The following is an 18,692-nucleotide window of genomic DNA, read 5'->3' on the forward strand; positions in this document are numbered from 1 at the left end:
CCCACAGCCGAGGCTCCACTGGAGCAAAGATGGCCCGAGCGCTGGGGATGGCTCCTCGGCCTCTGCCCCAGGCGCTAGAGTGGCTCTGGTCGCAACAGAGCGACGCCCCGGAGGGGCAGAGCATCGTCCCCTGGTGGGCAGAGCGTCGCCCCCTGGTGGGCGTGCCGGGTGGATCCTGGTCGGGCGCATTCGGGAGTCTGTCTGACTGTCTCTCCCCCTTTCCGGCTTCAGAAAAATACAAAAGAAGAAAGAAAAAAAAGCAATCAAACAACTAAGGTGCCGCAACAAAGAATTGATGCTTCTCATCTCTCTCCTTTCCTGTCTATTCCTATCTGTCCCTCTCTCTGTCTCTGTCCCTGTCACAAAAATAAAAATAAAAAAAGAAAATTGTCAGGTATTCTCAGCAGTGTGAGTCACAAGTTCATTTACATGTGTGCTTCCTTTGGAGGGCAGTGTGTAATGACTGCATGTCACACAGGTATGTTTTATACACATACATGGGACCATGGAGACTTAATGTTGACTGTTATCCTTAAGGTATGTGTTCCTATTAATAGGGAAAAGAACTGTTGAGTATTGCATGTATTTTTACTTGAGGATTGTCCTGTTCTTGTTTGACAATGAAATGTTTCATTAGTTTTAGAAAAGCTAATCCTAAAGAAAACAAATACTTCCTAGACTGGGATGTCACTTAGCAGATTAGGTTTTAGGTTTATCTCCTTACTGATCTCAGCCCTTTTCAGTAGCCAGGCCCCTGCTGTCAGAGCTCATTCCCTTTAGGTTAAATAAGGGCCCTTGTAAGCCACTGTGCAGCAGCAGGAGGCCTGCTCTGAGAGCAGGACACTGGCCGGGCCCCACAGCCAGGACGAGCTGAGATGCCCTGCCTGGGCACCCGGCCTCCCTTCTCCTGCAGCAGGCTTCCTGCGGGCGCACGGTGATGTCAGATGGTTTAGATCAGCAAGCAGAGAGAAGCCCACTTGTGAACACCCCCTCTCCCCCGCTTCCCACCCTGCACCCGTTCACGCACATTCATTCGTCTCCATGTTGTGTGGTCTCGTGTGTACAAGGTTCCTCAGGCGTTTCTTTCATATGAAGATAGGTTATACTCTGGAACCCACTTCAGGTTTTTACTGTATAAGAGAAATTGTACATTGCAGTTTTCAAAATTAGCTGTTTCCCTCTTTTTTTAGGAACAGCGTTTACATTTTCTAAAGCAGCAGGAGCGCCATCAGCAGCAGTCTCTCTCTGAAAATGAGAAGCTTCAGAAGTTGAAAGAACGGGTCGAAGCCCAGGAAAATAAGCTGAAGAAAATCCGTGCCATGAGGGGACAGGTGGACTACAGCAAAATTATGAATGGCAACCTGTGTACGTGCCATGGGCCGTCGCGCTAGGGTCGCCAGGCGTGGAGGGGGACAGATCCCAGCTTCCCACACCTTCAGTCCCACACTCAGTCACACACCCATGTCTGGGCTGGTGTAGACAGTGCACTGAGCACTGAATGTGGCTGTGTCCCCTCCAGGAGAATGGGCGGGCTGGGTTAGGCTAAGTGATCGCAGGACTCCCAGCCCAGCAATGCAGTAGGAAGATGCTCTTGTTTCAACTGTAATGGCCACCCTTTGCACCTGGGCTCAGCTCATTAAGAGAGTCTGTTGAGCCTGACCAGGCTGTGGCGCAGTGGATAGAGCGGTGGCGCAGTGGATAGAACAGAGGACCCAGGTTCGAGACCCCGAGGTCGCCAGCTTGAGTGCGGGCTCATCTGGTTTGAGCAAAAAGCTCACCAGCTTGGACCCAAGGTCGCTGGCTCCAGCAAGGGGTTACTCGGTCTGCTGAAGGCCCGCGGTCAAGGCACATATGAGAAGGCAATCAATGAACAACTAAGGTGTAGCAACGAAAAACTAATGATTGATGCTTCTCATCTCTTCGTTCCTATCTGTCTGTCCCTATCTCTGACTCTCTCTGTCTCTGTAACAAAAAAAAAAGAGAGAGACAGAGTCTGTTGTCATTAGACAACTTGAATTTATCTGGAGGTTAAGATAAGCCATACGAATGCTTTACCTCGTACTATTTGTGTTGAGTGTGTCCTCTTGGTTCCTTTATTACTCTAGCCAGTGGCTGCTTCATGTTGTGGTGAAAATGTAGCCCTGGCCTCACAGAGCCTGGGGCTGTTGGTGCGTGCATGAGAGTCCCAGGTGGCTTGGCCAGCTCGCTTTTGGACTGATGGCCCTGATGAGAGAGCATGCACGAATGAGTGAGAATGCAGCTGTCTGCCGTGTGAGCAGTCACAGCATGTGTTCCCAGGGCTGCTGAGATGCATTTGGGATTGCGTGTGTCACAGTCTTCTCTCCAAATCCAGCCCTAGGCAGTGCTGGATTGACTTAAATGTATAGACATGAAGGGAACATCACCAAACAAAAATAACAAAACCCCATGAGAAACAGAGTATCAACTGAGTGATGTTGTTTTATTTCTGAAATTACAGCTGCTGAGATTGAGAGATTCAGCGCCATGTTCCAGGAAAAGAAGCAGGAAGTGCAGACTGCAATTCTGAGAGTCGACCAGCTGAGCCAGCAGCTGGAGGATCTGAAGAAGGGGAAACTGAATGGGCTCCAGCCTTATAACGGCAAGCTCACAGGGCCGGCAGCCGTGGAGTTGAAGAAGCTGTACCAAGAGCTGCAGGTACCGCCGGGTCCGGGCAGGGGGCCCGAAACATCTGCTCTCAGGCACTGTTGAGTATGCACCGGGACCCACGGGCACGGGGGCCAGCTGTGGGTCCTCACATATAGCAGCCCAAAATGTATTCAGTAGCAATGTGGTTTTTTTTGATAGCTTGGAGATGTAATTCATAGAACGTATAGTTTACCCATATAAAGTACAACTTAGTGGTTTTTGTATCTTTTAGGGTTTCCATATCTACCACCACAATATTAGAACGTCTTCATTACCCCCTGAAGAAACCCCACGCCCCTTAGCCATCCCTTCAGAACCTTGGCCCCCGGCCCTAAGCAGTCACGGATCTCCTGTCTATAGGTCTGCCTATTGTGGACATTTCATACGCGTGGGTTCCCGCTGTGTTCTTTGTGACTGGCTTCTTTCACTTAGTGTTCTCAGAACCGAACTAGTCGGCAATACAATGAACTAGTAAAGAATTAAGCCTCCTTAGGTGATATGTAGGATGTCTGTGTAAACTGTCTTGAGGAAATAGGTGCCTGTTGTTAAATCCTTGTCTCAGTCAGCGTGAGCTGCTGTAAAAAAATTCTATAGACCGAAGGGCTTAAACTGCAGACACTGATGTCTCACAGTCCTGGAGGCCGGAAGTCCAAAGTCAGAGAGCTGGCAGATTTGGTTCAGGGTGGGGGTCTTTTCCTGGCTTATAGCTGGCCACCTTCCTGCTGTGTCCTCATAGCCCTGCTCTCTCTTCCTCTTTTTTTTTTTAAAGAATTTTTTTTTATTTATTTTTATTTTATTATTTATTCATGTTTGAGAAGAGAGAGATAGGGAGAGAGAGGGGGGGAGGAGCAGAAAGCATCAACTCCCATATGTGCCTTGACCAGGCAAGCCCAGGGTTTTGAACCGGCGACCTCAGCGTTCCAGGTCGACACTTTATCCACTGCGCCACCAGAAGTCAGGCTCTCTTCCTCTTCTTATAAGGCCACTTATAAGATCCCCATCCACACGACCTCAGGCAAATTACTTCTCAAAGGCCCCACCTCCAAATACCATTGAGGATGAGGGCTTCTACGTATAAATTTTGGGAGAGCACAGATGTTCAGTCCATAGACCCCTCAAGATTTCTATTTCTCAGTTGTTGTCCAACGGGTGCTTTTTCGAGCAGAAGCAAGTTTTACAGGTCTTTTAGCACGTGATAGAAGAAATATCATTTCATGAAATGAGAATATTTAATTACAGAAAGAAAAATCACTTTGTTGCTGTTAAGTTCTGTAATAAATGCATAGAAATAAAATATAAGAGTTTATGATTTTTTTTTTTTTTTTTTTTTTTTTTTTTTTCTGAAGCTAGAAACAGGGAGAGACAGTCAGACAGACTCCCGCATGCGCCCGACCGGGATCCACCCGGCACGCCCACCAGGGGCGACGCTCTGTCCACCAGGGGGCGATGCTCTGCCCATCCTGGGCGTCGCCATGTTGCGACCCTCCTGGGTGTCACCATGTTGCGACCAGAGCCACTCTAGCGCCTGGGGCAGAGGCCACAGAGCCATCCCCAGTGCCCGGGCCATCTTTGCTCCAATGGAGCCCTGGCTGCGGGAGGGGAAGAGAGAGACAGAGAGGAAAGCGCGGCGGAGGGGTGGAGAAGCAAATGGGCGCTTCTCCTATGTGCCCTGGCCGGGAATCGAACCCGGGTCCTCCGCACGCTAGGCCGACGCTCTACCGCTGAGCCAACCGGCCAGGGCCGAGTTTATGATTTTTAACATTTTAAGCAGTTGTTAAAAGTGGAAGGTTTTTAAAGATTTTTTGGTGAGGTGTGGCAAATATACTATATTTACTTGTATTTACTTATTCCCAACATTTTGGACTGCCACAACTTCTGGTGGCACAGTGGATAAAGTGTCGACCTGGAATGCTGAGGTCGCTGGTTCAAAACCCTGGGCTTGCCTGATCAAGGCACATATGGGAGTTGATGCTTCCTGCTCCTCCCCCCTTCTCTCTCCCTATCTCTCTCTTCTCAAACATGAATAAATAATAAAATAAAAATAATTTTAAAAAGTTCTTTAAAAAAAAAAAGAGGAAGAGAGAGCAGGGCTATGAGGACACAGCAGGAAGGTGGCCAGCTACAACATTTCTAGGTTAAAAAGCATGTTCCCCCTGTCTAACACACAGATGCAGTGTGCTAGCACACACATGTGCCTCTGAGAAGGAGAGCACGACAGAACCACCTTCTGTCTGCACAGCACCGTTTCCTAAGACGCTGGCTACAGCCCACTAACCTAAGGTGCTAGTGCAGCCCACTAAGATGGTAGGACATTCCGGTTGGTGATTGAGGCCATCCTGTGTGACTTTCCCGTGCTTCCACAGTGAGGTGTCTCATTGGGTGGACTGTGGGAGAGAGCAGACACCTTGCCTTAGGTACCTGGAGGACGTGTTCAGGGCACTGGTCATTGAAGTCATGGTCCCCACGGTCATTACTGGTGCAGTCGTTCTGTACGCTAAGGAGAGGATGCGTGCTTGCCAATGTTTACTCCTGTTTGGGTCCATGAGAACTCTGTTCTGGCTTCCTCTGTGCTGCACCTGTGAATATGTAGCACACAAGCAACAACGCATAGATGTAAATACACGTAAGAACTCAGTTACTTTTTCTTTTTTTTTTTTAATCTCCCTTACAATGAGAATTTGACTGTTTAATCAATGCAGATCATAAACACTGTATTTTCTGTTTTGCAGATTCGTAATCAGCTTAATCAGGAACAGAATTCAAAACTCCAGCAGCAGAAGGAACTTTTAAATAAACGCAACATGGAGGTGGCCATGATGGACAAGCGTATCAGTGAGCTGCGTGAGCGTCTGTACGGGAAGAAGATCCAGGCACGTGGAAAAGAAAGTATTTCTGTGAGATAATCTGTAGATGGTTCAGCCCAGCATTGTGCATCTTTGCCATAATGGCATTTCCCTGTCCAGCCAGATGGTGAAACATAAACTGGCAGTAAACCATAAAAGTGGCAGTAGAAGAAAGTCCTCTTTCCCAAAGAGGCATTTGTTTCCTGGAGCATGAATCAAAACCACCTCCATGGGCAGCCACGGCTGTGTCCTCACCCTCCATTGCTGTGTGGGCTGTCCCTTGTCCACTGGGGAAGGTTCGATCTCACTCTGCCATTTTAAGTGTGTCACGGGGGCAAATTCCTCGACCTTGTGTGGCCTTGTGTCCTTGCAGTAAACTGATTTGTCTTACTTGCCCCAGGAATCATTGTGAAGGTTCTTAGAACCCAGGTGGAAGGGCTTTGTAAACTCTTGAACAGACTTTTATTTATTTATTTTCTTTCTTTTTTAATTGAATTTATTGTGGTGACGCTGGTAGCCTACAGCATCCTATATTCCCAGGCTCTTTTCCTTTTCTTTTTTTTTTTTCAGGGACAGAGAGAGAGTCAGAGAGAAAGAGAGATAGGGACAGACAGACAGGAACGGAGAGAGATGAGAAGCATCAATCATCAGTTTTTCGTTGCAGCACCTTAGTTGTTCATTGATTGCTTTCTCATATGTGCCTTGACCGTGGGGCTACAGCAGACAGAGTAACCGCTTGCTTGAGCCAGCGACCTTGGGCTCAAGCTGGTGAGCTTTTTGCTCAAACCAGATGAGCCCGCACTCAAGCTGGTGACCTCAGGGTCTCGAACCTGGGTCCTTCCGCATCCTAGTCAGATGCTTTATCCATTGCGCCACTGCCTGGTCAGGCTGCTTGTAACTTTTGTATAATACTCCATGTCCTGGGCCTATGGCCACTTTGCCCCTCCCTGTTGTCGGACAGGTATCCCCATGTTGTGCTCTTGCTCTTGGTGCTGAGAGCTGGTGTGCTGTGAATTGGGGACTGCTGTGTGCCGTGGCTGGATGGGCACTTCCTCTTTTCTCCACTGGTGGTGCTCAGGGTTTGTGGGCAGCAGTGCCCAAGTCAGCTGATTGGAGTGGAGAATGGCTCAGACAGCCAAGCAAGCTGGGACAGGGACTCCCAAAGTCCCCTGACCACATTCAGTAATTGGTGCTTTCATGGTTTGTCAGGTGCCCATGCTGGCTCCTGTTGCTTGGAGGGTGCTCTCAGGAGGGGAGGTGTGGACTTTGGGAGCTTCGGGGGCTTTGCCTGGGTGGGATGGCAGGATGGCTGCGAGAGGAGGAAGGAGACTGCCGGCTCCGTGGCTGTTGTGATCAGTGGTCTCCAGTGAAAAGTCTCTTACTTACAAATCCATACTTTTTTGCCCTGGCCGGTTGGCTCAGCGGTAGAGCGTCGGCCTGGCATGCGGGGGACCCGGGTTCGATTCCTGGCCAGGGCACACAGGAGAAGCGCCCATTTGCTTCTCCACCGCCACCCCCTCCTTCCTCTCTGTCTCTCTCTTCCCTTCCCGCAGCCAAGGCTCCATTGGAGCAAAGATGGCCCGGGCACTGAGGATGGCTCCTTGGTCTCTGCCCCAGGCGCTAGAGTGGCTCTGGTCGCGGCAGAGCGACGCCCTGGAGGGGCAGAGCATCGCCCCCTGGTGGGCAGAGCGTCGCCCCTGGTGGGCGTGCCGGGTAGATCCCGGTCGGGCGCCTGCAGGAGTCTGTCTGCTGTCTCTCCCAGTTTCCAGCTTCAGAAAAAAAAAAAAAAAACAAAAAAACAAATCCATACTTTTTTTTTAATTGATTGATTTTAGAGAGACGGGAGAGGAAGGGGCGGGGAGAGGGAAGCATTCCTTTGTTGTTGTACTTTGGTGTGCGTTCATTAGTGGCTTCCTGTACATGCTCTGACTGGGGATTGAGTCTGCAATCTTAGTATTTCGGTATAACACTCCAACCAACTGAGCTAGTCGCCAGGGCCTAGATCTACCTTTTTTTTAAACTAAAGAGCTTAAAGGTCGGTGATTAATCTGTGCAATGCTGTGATCCCAGATAACAGTTTTCCTCTTGATCTTAGCAACACAGAGGCCAAGAGGGCACATGCACTCTGCATGCCGTGCCTGCTTACATATTGTTCCTCATTTCTGGTGTATTAGTCACATTGTCCAGAGAAACAGACTGGGGGTGTGTATGTGTGAAAGTAGGAAGAGATTGATGGATTTTAGGAAATTGGATCACACAGTTATGGAAGCTACAGCCTGAAGATTTCAGGAATTGTTGATGTTGCAGCTTGAGTCTGAGGGCCATCTGTAGGCAAATTCCTTCTTTCTTGGAGGGCTGCAGTCTTTTTCTCATAAGGCCTTCAATTGATGGGGTATGGCCCACCCACATTATGGAGGGCACTCTTCTTTACTAACAGCCTGTTGATTTAAATGTTAATCTCACCTGAAAATACCCCCCCAGCAAAACCTGTCTATCTAGATGTGTTTGGCCGATTGGGTTCCATGGTCTAGCCACAATGATATGTAAAGCTAACCATCATAGATGGCTAGATAAATGTTACTGTGTGCATTCTAGCTGATACTTAAGGGAGCTCCTTGAAGGATTTAGTGCTTCTGCAGAGATAGGACTCCAGCCAAAGATCCATGACAGGATTTGGAGCTAGGCTCAGAGCCCAGGCTTTGACTGATGCCCCTGGGGAAGGAGGGCGTCCCCCAGGTGAGAGGGTTACACAGGTGGAAGTGTGCTGAGAGCAGTCCTGGTGTGCATGGAGCTCCCAGATGATCGGTGTTATCAGAGAGGATCACTCAGGACTGTGGGTTGGGGGCTTCCTGGACACTCATCTTCCAGGTCGATGGGGTTGCCTCCGTACAAATGAGTAAGTGAGCCGTTCAGACTTAGGAGAATGTTAACTCTCACTTCTCCCCTTTTGTAGCTGAGCCGTGTAAATGGCACGTCATCACCACAGTCACCGCTGAGCACGCCCGGCAGAGTTGCTGCAGTGGGACCTTACATCCAGGTCCCCAGCGCAGGCAGCTACTCTGCCCCGGGGGACCCCATAAAACCCCAGTCTCTCACTGTGGCTTCAGGGGCTGCCCACGGAAGGCCCAAACCTGGTAAGTGGCTGGACCCTCTTCCTGGGGGAAGGTGAGCGGGAAGGGGAGGCCTCTTCTCCTCTGTGGAAGAGGCCCCACGTGCACCCTCAGTCTCCCCGGGGCGTCATGTCTGTGGGGCACCTTTGGTAGCGGTGTACTACCACAGTGACCATCCCACAGACACTGTGGCAAGGCTCTTCTTTCCCCACTCATCTTGGCCTTAATCAGTCAAATAGTCCATAGACCATCAACTTAGGCCCTCGGCCCACTGGTGCATGGGGTGTGACCGGCCTCGGCCCCTAGCACCGTGCTGGTGCATAACAGTCCTGGTGGAGTGCCCGTAGAGCCCTGCTTCCTGGCCGATGGAGACTCTTCCTTCTTCTGCAGAGGAGGACAGCTGGTGTTACACCAGCACAGTGCAGAGGAGAGCCATGACCGGGGTGGACACAGTCCCTATAGCTCCTAGTCACAGTGCAGGCCTGGTCACTGCGGCATCCCTTCACTGCCGACCGCCGAGCAGACTCTCCTGAGTCAGGCATGTGTATAGTGGTGTTTCTCAGGACTCGGTAGACTCATCTAGTCGTCTGTTTGCTTCATGTTCTCTTGTCTTGTTGACACCTGCTCTGAGCAGCCACACCTCTGCTGCTCCTGCTGTGGGGCTTGGAACTCCTTCTGACCCCAGCAGGAGATGTCACCAGCCCTCTCATCTCCACCGAGGCTTAGCTGCATACAAACTGTCTGTGGTCGGCGTGAACCTCTAATTGTAGCCTTCTTTGATAAGCTGTTATTTATAGTCTGAACCACCCTGTGGTGGGAGCAGATACTCGTCTGTTTCCAATGGCAGATCATTAGCACAGCCGTCCGCTTCTCAGCCACCTTCATGGTAAACCCCTCCTGAGCTGCACACATCTCCCAAGTCCCTCTTCTCTGTGAGTGTGCGGGGCCACCTCTCAGTTTGCAAGGAGAAGACACCCTTCCAGGGCCCCAAGCACATGTCCTTCAGAAGTTCACCACTGGCCTTGGTCTTTCCACTGTGCTGTGAGATGACACAGGAAACCTGGATCTCCCCGCACTGGGGGCAGAATCTCAGCCCAGATGTGGATCTGGGGAAAGAAATCTCGGTGGGGACGCTGACCATGCTGTTGGCTGTTCTGGTTCCGTGTCCCACAGATGGCCATGGTAAACCCAGAGTGACCGGCTCATGGACAGTGTCAGACCTTGACGTTGGGCCTGACTGCGGCTCCGCACAGTACTCTGCAAACCCGTTGACGAACCGTATGTTGGCTGGCAGGCCTCGTGGGAAGCTTGGGTCCTCTTTAACACTGCTCAATCAATAACCGTTCTTTTTTCCCAACTGAGAAAGGGCTGGACCACCCACGCTGAGTCGTGTTCAGTAAGGGTTGGGGCCATGCTGGCACCGTGAGGGTTTTTTGGTTTTTCTTTTTACCAAATTAAGATGATTTCCTGAGTACATTGTGTGGCTTTTCATTTCTTCCTTCAGTATGAGAATTTCCATCCATGCTTGAAGATAATTGTTCCTTTATGATAAAAATAAATGATCTTCCTCCTGTACCTCCTGCCTTATCCTGAAAAAAGATTCCCAGTCCTTTCTCAGTCCATCTATGACTGATGTCCATAAAAACCTTGGGGTGCTGTGGGGTTTCAGAAGCCCCCAGATGGCCACATCCCCTGTGACCTTGAGAGAGGGCGCAAGAACCCACCCCTGTGGCAGGAGAGTGCAGTCGGCTCTGCTTTTCCCTCAGCCTGTGCTGTTTCCACCTCAGAGCGCCCCCGGTGAGCCTGTCGTTTCTGGGCCATGGCTCCCCAGTCTCAGGGATAAGGGGGAGGAAAAAAGCACTCTGGCCTGGAGTAGGCTGACAGGCCACACGGAGCAAGGGGACATTTGGACTGGGGCCCTTGTGGCTTGGCCCTGGGCCCGGGGTGACGTAGCTGTGCAGGAGGGAACAGGAGACACAGGATGGCAGTGCTGCTGCAGAGGCTGACACGGCTTTGGGTAAGCCGGTGTGGCTGCCGCTAAAAGGAACCAGCCAGGGCGCTCGAAGGCTCTGCTCATCCTCCTGCACGCCCTGGGGCATCTCCAGCCGTGCCCTGAGCATGTGTGAGAGCCACTCTTCCTGTCCGTGAGTCGCAGGCCTTGGCTTCCACCTGCTTACAGCATTGGAGAGTGCGTTTCCTGCTGCTCCTCGGTTAGCCCGCCTGCCACGCTGGCGTGAGGGGCGAGGGTGTGCTGTTCCCGTCCAGGCTCAGACAGTCCCCTTTGATTTCTCTCCATCCCGTCTGGCTGATGGCTGGGGTGTCTGCCATTTTGTCCAGCCCCTGTGCCAGCTGCGGAGAGAAGCAGGCCTGAGTCAGGGTTAGAACCGGGCCTGACAGATGTGAGTGAGTCCAAGTCCCAACCATTCTTTGCCACCCTTTCTCAGTTTGGAAAATGCTCTGTAAAGACAGCTTCTCGGCGGCTTTTCTGAAAACACAGGGCTGACTGGCTTTCTAATCACTACAGCAGAGTAGAGCCTGCCCCTCCAATCAGTGGGACCTGGTACGGCCTCCCGTGATCATGCGTTATTATAGAGAGACATTTCTAACAGATTAAAGTTGAATTCTTTTAATACTGGAAGCAGTACAGGTCAAACCTGTTATGAAGTCAAAAGAAAAATCTTTACTGTTGTATGTAAATGTATTTGTAAGTAGTGTTTGAACAGTAAGTGCCAATGCCGATTTTACTCACTGGTGTTGATCTGATGGGTTTTACCTGTATTTAAATGAGGGTGGAGAGTGTCTCAGCAGTCCTCGGCCCCTGCTGGCTTGGTCATGGCTGGAGTCGCACAGAGAGCCACTGGGCGCTGGCGAAGCCTTGCCTGCAGAGCCTGTCCTTGGCCTGGTGTGTGGGAGGGTAGCCCGCGCCTGGGCAGTGCTGCTCCATCGGAATGTGAGGTCCCAAAACGTGATTTTCTTTTCTAACGGGGTTACTTTATGTTGGCTCATCTAATTTCAAGAAAATTTGACTTCAATTCTGTGTTGTTTTCAAGCTAATGATGGAAACTGGCCAACATTAAAACAAAATGTTAGCTCTTCCGTGAAACCTACGCAGATGGCCAGCGTGGACTGGAAGGACGTGAGCACGGAGGGGCCTCTCAAGCAGGGGACCATCTCCAGCCAGCCTGTGCCCTTGTCGGCTCTGGGAGCCCCGGAGAAGCTGGTAGGCCACTTGTCATCCCTATAACACACGCAGACTCCTAACCCAGTCACCTGGGCCCTTGTCTGCATCTAAGGGTAGGACATGTCATGAAGCAAGTAATTCTGGTCAGTGTTCAGATTAGACCCAGTCTCCAGGAGTTCACAGACTCTAAGCACCTGAGCAGGGTGCCAGGCACGGGCCTCTGGCCAGGGTTGTTGAGTTGCAGACAGGACAGCCCACTGTGTCTGATCCCAGTGTGACCTGTGCTCAGTCACAAGCCGACTTGAAGGGTTATGAGTCCCACTTTGTAGTCTCTTGTGACTAGATGGAAATACGCTTAACTTTTCAAAGGATAACTTTGTTTCTCTTAACATCTGAATTTAGGGCATCGAGATGGGTAAAGTGCCGCCGCCCGTCCCTGGTGTCAGCAAGCAGCTGCCTCCGAGCTACGGGACGTACCCGAGTCCTGCACCCATGGGTCCAGGGTCAACAAACTCCTTGGAAAGGAGGAAGGAGGGCAGCTTGCCCAGGCCCGGTGCAGGCCTGCCCGGTCGGCAGAAACCTGGCCTGCTGCCCCCGGCGGGCAGCGCCCACCAGCCAGGCTCCTCTCAGCAGATCCAGCAGAGGATTTCCGTGCCGCCAAGCCCCACGTACCCGCCAGCGGGGCCGCCTGCCTTCCCAGCCACGGATGGCAAACCTGACCTCCCGCTGACTGTGGCCATTAGGCCCTTTCTGGCCGATAAAGGGTCAAGGCCACAATCCCCTAGGAAAGGACCCCAGACAGTGAACTCAAGTTCCATATACTCCGTGTACCTCCAGCAAGCCACGCCACCTAAGAATTACCAGCCGGCAGCGCACAGCACCTTAAACAAGTCTGTGAAAGCAGGTACAAGGAGTGTGTGCTCTCCTTACACTTGGGGACATGCCGTGCAGATTTTTTTTTTTTTTTTTTTTTTTTTTTTCTGAAGCTGGAAACGGGGAGAGACAGCCAGACAGACTCCCGCATGCGCCCGACCAGGATCCACCTGGCACGCCCACCAGGGGCGATGCTCTGCCCACCAGGGGGCGACGCTCTGCCCCTCCAGGGCATCGCTCTCCCATGACCAGAGCCACTCCAGCGCCTGGGGCAGAGGCCAAGGAGCCATCCCCAGCGCCCGGGCCATCCTTGCTCCAATGGAGCCTTGGCTGCGGGAGGGGAAGAGAGAGACAGAGAGGAAGGAGGGGGGTGGGGGTGGAGAAGCAAATGGGCGCTTCCCCCATGTGCCCTGGCCGGGAATCGAACCCAGGTCCCCCGCACGCCAGGCTGACGCTCTACCGCCGAGCCAACCGGCCAGGGCTCCATGCAGATTAAACTGAGTGCTTACACAGCTGTGGCCTGAGGTGTCGTGTGGGTGGGAGTGATAGTGACAGATGAGTGCAGAGGGCTTTTGCAGGTGGGAGGTCACAACTCTTTCTGAGGGCTCACCTCCCAGCCCCTCTCAGGAATTCTGCCTCTGGGAAGGGTGAGATTCCCAAGTGTCCCCTTTTTCTCTTGCTTCATGGTAACTTGTGCAGGAGCTGTTCAGGGAGCTGGTGTGAGGGCTCTGCCACCTCCTGCCATAGCTGGGCCGGATCCTTAGGGTGGCAGTGAGAGGGGGTGTCTGCTGCTTTGGGTGCCTCCACCAGCGTCCACAGGGGTAAAAGCCCGGATCTGGATGAGGGTAATGGGCGCTGGGGGCTGAGGAATTCAAGGGGGGAAGGTCAGAGAACAGGGCCTAGTTCCATGCCCACTAAAGTCAGTGGTGATGCTGACCCAGATGGCAGGGTCCTGCCCCCCAGGTGTGGGCTGGGCTTCCTCAGATGTTCTTGGGTGTGGGCCACAGTGTTTAGGCCTGTAGTTCAGGGACTCCTGGGAGTGCCTGGCCACCTTATGCCCCGGGACCTCTGAGGCGGAGGCAGCGTATTAACCTATGACCCCTGCTCTGGCCCAGGACGGGAGAGGCTGGAGCCCTTGCTAGCACCCCTGGGCCACCCGGCAGACCTTGCTGTCTGATGTGGCCTGTGCTTCATACCATCCCACTCAGTCTGCTTTCTTCTTGTCCAGGAAAAAAGGACAGGTTGTCTGGGGCAAGTACATCAGGTCCACAGACTTTAAAATTTTTCGTTTATAAAAGCCCCAATTCTGGAATTCCAATTGTAAAAACTGAGAAGTTAGACATTCCACGTTCCAAAAGGGGTCAGTGAGGTTTTTGAATAGGGGGCTCATCCAGAGTTTAAATTAGGGTTCACCCCGCAGCCCATCTCTCATGTAACCAGCAGTGGTGGTAGTGACAAGACCCCAGTCCTGTAGGGTGCTGATGTTCCTGTCCTCCGTCCCCTCCAGTCTATGGGAAGCCCGTGTTACCATCTGGTTCCACGTCCCCATCTCCGTTGCCGTTTCTTCACGGGCCACTGGCCCCGAACACATCGCAGCCCCAGCCACCCGCAGAAAGCGCTGAGAAGGAGCCAGAGCAGGACAGCCTGGCCCCCTCCGGGGACGGCCCCACGGGCACTGTGGAGAGCCTGCCGCGGCCCCTCAGCCCCACCAAGCTCACGCCCATCGTGCACTCCCCGCTGCGCTACCAGAGTGACGCTGACCTGGAGGCCCTACGCAGGAAGCTGGCCAACGCACCACGGCCCCTGAAGAAGCGCAGCTCCATCACGGAGCCCGAGGGCCCCGGCGGGCCCAACATCCAGAAGCTGCTCTACCAGCGCTTCAACACCCTGGCTGGGGGCATGGAGGGCGCCCCCTTCTACCAGCCCAGCCCTGCGCAGGACTTCACGGGCACTCTGGCCGACGTGGACAACGGGAACACCAACGCCAATGGGAACCCCGGGGAGGCCAGCCCTGCGCAGCCCACACCCCCTCTGCCCGCTGAGCCCGCCCCTGCCTCAGATGCCAATGACAACAAGCTCCCCTCCCCTGAGCCAGAGGGGCTCATCTGCCCCCAGACCACACCCCAGACAGCTGAGCCTGCAGAGGACAACAACAACAACGTGGCCACAGCCCCATCCACGGAGCAGGTTCCCAGCCCTGGGGCCGAGGCCCCTTCTCCAGGGGAAGAGCGAGTCCCCTCATCACTTCCTCCTGTCGGACCCCCGCCTGCAGCCTCCACGGTGGGTGTCATCCTAGGCCAGGGCCACGGCTTCCTAGTCACCTGGTGCCTGTGGAGGACCCACCTGTGTTAGCTGTGTGCTGGGCAGGCTGGTCCCTGCCCCTAGCGAATCAGGCCTCGGGGACAAGGCTCAGCGTGCAGATGGGCTCTGAGGGACAGTGCGGGGTGCACAGTTCATTCTGCAGGGCTCAGCCAGGGAGGCCCGAGGAGGTTTTCCTGGGGAGGGGAAGCAGTCACCAACCTGGAGGAGGCAGTGAGGGGGAGGAGAACCTTCTAGACAGGCCTCTGGTGGGAGGTCAGTGTTGGTGAGCGGAAAGGGGTTGGTCATCCCTGGCACCCAGTAGGAAGGCGCTGCTCATTTTGGAGTGTAAGCAGTTAAGCCTGGCTGTCACCCACCTGGCTGCATGCTCTCCCTGGGTGCTCCAGAGGGCTGGGGGCTTCAGTCCTGGCCTCTTCTTGCCCCCAAGGCTGGGCTCATGGGTGGGTCACCTTTAAATCAAAAGCTTCCTTCCTTTTCACAGAGCAAACGGACCAACCTAAAGAAGCCTAACTCGGAGCGCACGGGTCGTGGGCTGCGCGTCCGCTTTAACCCCCTGGCGCTGCTGCTGGATGCTTCCCTGGAAGGAGAGTTCGACCTGGTGCAGAGGGTCATCTACGAGGTGAGCTGAGCAGAGCCATGGCCCAGGCCTACCCCCTACCCCCGTCCCCCACATGCAGGGAGGGCTCACACCGCCCTGTGTCCCAGGTGGAAGATCCCAGCAAGCCCAACGATGAAGGGATCACTCCACTGCACAACGCCGTCTGCGCTGGCCACCACCACATCGTCAGGTTCCTGCTGGACTTCGGTGTCAACGTGAACGCCGCGGACAGCGACGGCTGGTGAGCCCCTCCCGTGGTGCAGCAGGGAAGGCAGTCTAGAGCACGGGAGTGTGGAGGAGAGGGGACCAGGTGCCTACTGTCCTTGCGTGCTTTGTTCTCTAGAGGGTGCTGTTATGGGCACAGCTGTGCTTCACTACTGTTTACCTGGTTAACATAGCCGCCGCGCAGCCTTCTGCAGTTACGACGCACTCTTGTCTGTTTTTAAATGGCTGGATGTCTGTGGTTGACGTTAGGTTTGTGTGGTCCTCTGTGGGGCCCTGTGCTGCTGGGGCCCTGGCCTCCCAGAGGTGGTAGTGTCAATCTCGAGCAGCCATCTGCTCTGAACATCAGGGTTTTTAACTGTGAAATTCACATAGCATTCATCATGGTGGCCACTTTAAGATTCATGTCAGCAGTGGGAAGTACATCCGTGTCGTAGTGCAATGGACAGTAGTCTGTAGGCTGTCGCGAGGCCACACCCTGCCCCTCCAGGACAGTTAGAAATCACACCACTAGAATGACAGCACAGGGTGTGCGGGCTCCGAGGCTCAGCGCGGCCCTGGGGCCCCGGCCACCTCCAAGCGCCATGCAGCACCTTCGCCTCCTGCCCCTTGCAGGACACCTCTGCACTGCGCCGCCTCCTGCAACAGCGTCCACCTCTGCAAACAGCTGGTGGAGAGCGGCGCCGCCATTTTTGCCTCAACCATCAGTGACATTGAGACTGCCGCCGACAAGTGTGAAGAAATGGAAGAGGGCTACATCCAGTGTTCCCAGTTCCTGTACGGTACGTGGGCCTCTGCCTCCCTGGGCTGTCGCCCAGGAAGTCTTCTGGATGGGGTCACACTCCCTTCGACCATTCCTGAGATGTCTGAAAATCTGTGTCAGCAGAAGGATTCCATGCCAGGGGGCACCAACACACAAGTCCCTTTTCTGTCTGTACACATGCTGCCCCTCTGGCAGAGGAGCTGGGGTGTGGTGGCCAGGCAGCACCTGTCTGCATGCTTCTGCTGGGAGAGCCCCCAGGACTTGAAGCAGGGCCTAGGGTGCCCAGAGTCAGACCAGGGGTGACCACTGATGAGTGGAGCTTGTCATGTCTTAACTAAGGTGCTTCGGTCCGGGACAGCCTTCCCAAGAGCCAGAACATCCCTGTCCATTGTTAACTGATTGCAGGTCATCCATTGCACACCTGACGAGAGCCTGTGGGTCCAGCCCCGCATTAGACCCTGAGGACCAAATGATGACCTGGGACAGGCCCTCCCCCAGGCCCAGCTCACAGCACAGTGGCAGTGGCCAGCCCTGGGAAGCCTGCGTGGGGGGACAGTGGCCTGGTCACCAGCATGTCTGGCCCTTCTGAGACCCCTACAGGTGACCCCTGGGCATAAACTTGCCCGTCACTGCCACGTGTCTGCCGCTCTCCAAGAGTAGTCACACCACTTCCTTAGTCGCCAACTTTTGGAGTTTGTTCTTGATGTGACTTGTTTCACCCTAAGAAATTCCTCTGATGGCATCATACCTGTCTCTGGACTCGAGTGCTGTCCTGCCGGGATGCAAGGCAGACAGACGGCTGACACTAAGCAGAGAACAGCAGTTGGGCCTGGCTCCCAACCTCAGCCCTCGGTAGCGTCAGGCTGCCCGAGGAGCTCGTGTCCAGCCCGGTCCCACAATGGGCCTCCCGACAGTCCATCCTTGAGACCTGACCATCTGCTGTCTTGTCCCAGGGGTGCAGGAGAAGCTGGGTGTGATGAACAAGGGAGTGGTATATGCTCTGTGGGACTATGAGGCTCAGAACAGCGACGAGCTGTCCTTCCACGAGGGAGACGCCATCACCATCCTGAGGCGGAAGGACGAGAGCGAGACCGAGTGGTGGTGGGCTCGCCTTGGAGACCGGGAAGGTTACGTGCCCAAAAACCTGCTGGGGGTAAGTGCGCCGTGCCCCCTGGGGCAGAGCTTGCACCCAGTCCAGGCTACGCAGCGCCTTTTCCTCGTGGGGAAAGGAGCGAGCAGCCAGCAGTCAGGACTCTGCAGCCCAGACATCCCCGTGCTGGGGAGCAGGTCTGTGGTCACAGCAGCTGCGGTGGGGCGGCCTTGCGGGTCTGGTGACGCCTCCATCCACAGTCATGAATATTGTGCCTGGTCAGGCGCCGCCCTAGGGATACAGACAGTGACAGGTGGCACACAGGCCACGAGGGAGGGCTGGGCACAGCTGTCAAGGAAGTCGGGAAGGGTCTCGTGGGAAGCTGACAGCAAGCGGCACTGGGACGCCCAGTGTATCCTCTCTTGGTCCTAACTGGTTCTCCCTGCTCCACAGTTGTATCCTCGGATCAAACCCCGACAGCGAACGCTCGCCTGAACCGCCCATCGGGACACTGCATGGGCTGGCCATCGCCGAAGAGCCACTGAGATTACCCTGCGTTCCCAGGGAAGCTGAAGCTAGAAGCGGCTTCCATGGTGCTCACTGCAGTAGACAGCGCCCACAATGTGAAACTCCAGGTTCTAGGTGAGGCCGTTTCTCTAGTCGCCTCCAAGACTGAATTTTGCCAATTACTGTAAATCCAAATAAATACCCAGCTTTCTAAAACACCCGTTGCCAATAGAAGCCCTACAATTTACCCTGGTTGGTTGCCAATGCAGACATTCTCACTGACGTGGCCCAAGGCCACCCCTCCTCCTCCATGTCACCCTCCCCCAACAGTGAACACTGCAGCTGCTGTGTGGCGCGCTGCCCTGCTAGAGCCCTTCCTGTCTGCCACTGGACATCACCAACCCACCACCCTCCCCCCAGCACCGTTCCTTCCTTCCTTTACCCAGGAGCCCTGTAGGGAAAGTCCTGTCCAGCGGTGGTCCCGACGTGGACTCCCCTTCCTATTCCGGCCCAAGGTGC

General features: G+C 54.1%; 1 protein-coding gene across 4 annotated transcripts in view; it reads left to right on the top strand.

Annotated features, from left to right (window-relative positions):
- PPP1R13B (protein phosphatase 1 regulatory subunit 13B) overlaps positions 1–18,391 on the top strand; it is a 97,412-nt gene extending 79,021 nt beyond the window's left edge. The window contains exons 6-18 of one of the 4 annotated variants that reach the window (XM_066276423.1): positions 1,191–1,365; positions 2,480–2,676; positions 5,397–5,561; positions 8,464–8,644; positions 9,794–9,898; positions 11,671–11,840; positions 12,204–12,705; positions 14,182–14,954; positions 15,475–15,612; positions 15,699–15,832; positions 16,429–16,595; positions 17,530–17,729; positions 18,120–18,391. In XM_066276423.1, coding sequence (XP_066132520.1) covers positions 1,191–1,365; positions 2,480–2,676; positions 5,397–5,561; positions 8,464–8,644; positions 9,794–9,898; positions 11,671–11,840; positions 12,204–12,705; positions 14,182–14,954; positions 15,475–15,612; positions 15,699–15,832; positions 16,429–16,595; positions 17,530–17,729; positions 18,120–18,161 — 2,949 coding nt within the window. In that variant the 3' untranslated portion in view covers positions 18,162–18,391. The remainder of the gene's footprint in view (positions 1–1,190; positions 1,366–2,479; positions 2,677–5,396; positions 5,562–8,463; positions 8,645–9,793; positions 9,899–11,670; positions 11,841–12,203; positions 12,706–14,181; positions 14,955–15,474; positions 15,613–15,698; positions 15,833–16,428; positions 16,596–17,529; positions 17,730–18,119) is intronic. The other 3 variants (XM_066276424.1, XM_066276425.1, XM_066276426.1) reach the window with 3 other exon arrangements.
- The last annotated feature ends 301 nt before the right edge of the window (positions 18,392–18,692 follow it).

The sequence above is a fragment of the Saccopteryx bilineata genome, chromosome 4 (genome assembly GCF_036850765.1).
Source record: "Saccopteryx bilineata isolate mSacBil1 chromosome 4, mSacBil1_pri_phased_curated, whole genome shotgun sequence".
Classification (NCBI taxonomy): domain Eukaryota; kingdom Metazoa; phylum Chordata; class Mammalia; order Chiroptera; family Emballonuridae; genus Saccopteryx; species Saccopteryx bilineata.